General features: G+C 42.3%; 2 protein-coding genes across 2 annotated transcripts; both read right to left on the bottom strand.

The window, feature by feature from the left end:
• Positions 1–754: 754 nt before the first annotated feature.
• On the bottom strand, positions 755–1,345 carry LOC123467007 (secreted RxLR effector protein 161-like). Its single transcript, XM_045167068.1, has one exon. The coding sequence runs from the start codon at positions 1,343–1,345 to the stop codon at positions 755–757; it is 591 nt and encodes a 196-aa protein (XP_045023003.1).
• A 152-nt stretch (positions 1,346–1,497) lies between these two features.
• On the bottom strand, positions 1,498–2,985 carry LOC123467006. Its single transcript, XM_045167067.1, has one exon. It carries the CDS (start codon positions 2,983–2,985, stop codon positions 1,498–1,500), a length of 1,488 nt encoding a protein of 495 aa, XP_045023002.1.
• Positions 2,986–3,249: the final 264 nt, after the last annotated feature.

The following is a 3,249-nucleotide window of genomic DNA, read 5'->3' as shown; positions in this document are numbered from 1 at the left end:
TAGTACCTTATACTAGGCGGAATTTGTATATGACTATGACAAATACGAACTGTTACCTTATAAGTTACTCTAATAATAAAGAGATGTTTAGAGACACGGACACGTATTATTACTTGCTTGAGTTGCGTGTAATAGCAGATGAGAATAGAATAGAGGACTGAGACACATTGACACGGTCTTATATAACATAAGGAAAATAAGGATAAACAGAATCCTGTATGAAACAAAAGAATGAATATGTACGTATAGGTTTACGCAAACTTTACTTTAGTTGCTGAGGAGAAGCGCACTTTGACACCTGGTCACAACTAATAGTGATGGTTGAGCTTTATCATAAGTACAAAACGACTTTGGCAATCACACACACAAAAAGGAGAGAGAGAGGACGAAACACAATGAATTGATGAAATACAACAAATAAATAAATGAAATATTGAGTGGGATCTTCTTGTCTAATATGCGGTCGATAAGGTGCCTGGTCTGATTCAATATTAACTTCTAGCTCTAAGTGCATCGATTGACTGCTAAAAGCATTAAACCGCTACACAGAATTTTGAGTGCCTGGCAAAAAAAAAAGATTTTTATTATAATTATTTTATGGGTATTGTTACACCAATGAAGTCTCTCAATTTTTCAAAACGTGGTCTTGGTAGTGATTTAGTGAACATATCCACGAGTTGTTCGTCAGTGCGAATGTAGGAGATATCCAGAACTCCCTTTTCTTGTTGTTCTCGCACATAGAAATATTTTACGTCTATGTGCTTAGTTCTTTGGTGTTTTCCGGGTTATACACCAACTGGATCGCGCATTTGCTGTCAAACCGAATTGGCACCTTGCTTACTACGATGCCTATTTCTTCTAGAAGACGTTTCAGCCATGTCGCTTCTCTGGCACCTTCTGAGACGGCAAAGAATTCCGCATCTGTTGTCGATAGAGCTATTGAGCGCTGACGTCTGCTGGCCCAACTAACCGGTCCTCCATGAAGCATAAAGACAAATCCAGTGGTCGATATACGTGTTGTCACGTCTCCTGCAAAATCAGCGTCTGTGTATCCACTTAATTGTGGTCCTCCATCTTTTCCAAAACATATGCCGTGGTTCGGAGTTTTAACGAGGTAGGCGAAGATTCTCTTGACAGCTTCCCAGTGACTTGCTTCTGGTTTTTGTACAAATTGTGCTACTTGATTGACTGCTAAGCAGATGTCCGGTCGAGTCATGGCCATCAAGTACATCAGGGATCCTACCGCTTCTCTATATGGCCCGTCTAAGGTATTTGAGTTGCTAGCCTGTGATGTTAGTCTCGAGTTGGAATCGCTTGGGATGCTGACTGGATTGCTTTCGCTCATGTTTTATCGTCGAAAGATTTTATTCACGAAGTCTGGCTGGTTAACGTTTATTTTCCAGTTGATTCTGTCCCTTGATATGTCTAATCCAACGAACCTGTTGGCTGGGAGTGAGCGGACACTAAAGTGGCTGCTGAGGTATTCCAAAATGCCATTTATCGTGCCCGGTACATTGCTACAGATAAGACCATCGTCAACATATATAATGACGATGGTGAATTCACCACCAGGCTGGTTACGGTAGTAAACACAAGGATCCTTATGAAGACGGCACGGTGCATTTTACTTTTTGCACACCACCAGCATGGTGATGACTTTACTTCACACTTTTGATTCAGGTCGAGTCCATCGACCAGATTATGAGAGAACATTCTTCGGATGGTTCTTGTGTTGACATGGGCCAGCCTCTGGTGCCATATATCTATAGGTGTTCCTTTGGTAGCGGAGTAGGCTGTGTCGTTGGAATTAAGTTGGGACTTGATGTTTAGATGATATAAGGTCCTACCGGTGCGCTTACCGGTGATTTCTACTTCACCGTTTCGGAAAAAATAGACCTGGCTGTCTATGAACACTGCCTCCATTCCATCTTCAGTGGCATTCCCGATAGAGAAAAGGTTGGTGCCTAGCCTTGGCAAGTATAAAATCTTCTGAATTACCACTACTTTTTCTTCACCATTTACGCTTACTATTACTTCAGCGTCTCCAACTCCATGTACATCAAGTAATTTTTCACCAATACCTGACACCGTCCATGATCCTGGAGAAACCGGCCTGTAGTTTTTCAATAGTGACTTGTGGTATGTCATGTATTGCGTTGCTCCTGAGTCAGCGAACCAATCCAAGATGCTCCTAGCAGCAAAGGATGCTGCTGCCGGGAATGCTGAGTCTTGATTATGCGATGACTTTGTGGTGCTGGATTGTTCTTCATACATTTCTTGATCAGAGGGTGGTGGGTCTTGATCTTTAGATGTGGAGGCTGGAAAGGCTGAGTCTTGATTTTTCATGTTAGGGAAGTTGTCTCCCTTACCTGCCTTTAGGATCGCTCGTGCTCTTGCCAGTTTCCAACAGTCTGCCGTTTTGTGGGTGTCTACCTCACAGAGATCACATTCAAATTCTTGATTTTGAAATTTTGATCGCTCCCCTTGGTCGTGGTGATATGCAGTATTGTAGCGATTAGCTGCTCCTCTCCTGGCATTTTGCAAGTTTCCTCGAAGACCGGGATATCCACCTCTTCCAGCTTGGTGACCGCCTCTTGATCGTCGGATGGACGAATGGTTATAAGCGCGGAAGGCCCTGGACGTCTCGTTCTTTGATTCAGACTCATATGATGCAATCACACTCTCTTCTGCCACTAATCTCCGAGTGAGATTATCGATAGTTCTCTCGTTGACTGGTACGACTGTAGATGCGGAACGCACCATTCTAAAGTTTGGTGGAAGAGAGGCTAGGATTTTGTTAAGAATTTGCCTCTCAGGAACTGGCTCATTCATTTCTCTTAGTTGGTTGGCGATGGACAAAATCCCGTTAATGTAGGATGTAACGTTTTTTTCAGAATCGTACTTGAAATTGTAGAGTTCCTGCCATCTCTGATGAATGGTGTAATCTGCTCTAGCGGAATGCTGAGAGGTCAATTTAACCCACATTTCTCTTGCGGTAACGCATGGACAGAGAAAGATCTTCTGACTTTGATCTGTGGTGGCCAAGATTTAGTTTCTGCATGTGATATCTCTCATTCTCCATGCGTTGATGTCCACTTGATTAGTAACCGCGTTATCAACTCTTATCTAGTAAAATAGACAGTAATGAGAATTTGGATTTTTGAGGATAAACTGAGTGTGAGAACACCCTTTAATTGAGATGCAAAATTCTCGTTAAAGTGTGATGACACTTCAAAGGAAAAAAAATAA

The sequence above is a fragment of the Daphnia magna genome, unplaced genomic scaffold (genome assembly GCF_020631705.1).
Source record: "Daphnia magna isolate NIES unplaced genomic scaffold, ASM2063170v1.1 Dm_contigs132, whole genome shotgun sequence".
Classification (NCBI taxonomy): Eukaryota; Metazoa; Arthropoda; class Branchiopoda; order Diplostraca; family Daphniidae; genus Daphnia; species Daphnia magna.
The sequence above is the reverse complement of the archived record's forward strand: the minus strand, read 5'-3'. Positions and strand labels throughout refer to the sequence as shown.

Excerpts from the sequence above, each read along its gene's own strand:
- LOC123467007 (XM_045167068.1), bottom strand. The coding sequence starts at position 1,345 with ATGAGCGAAAGCAATCCAGTCAGCATCCCAAGCGATTCCAACTCGAGA.
- LOC123467006 (XM_045167067.1), bottom strand. The coding sequence starts at position 2,985 with ATGTGGGTTAAATTGACCTCTCAGCATTCCGCTAGAGCAGATTACACC.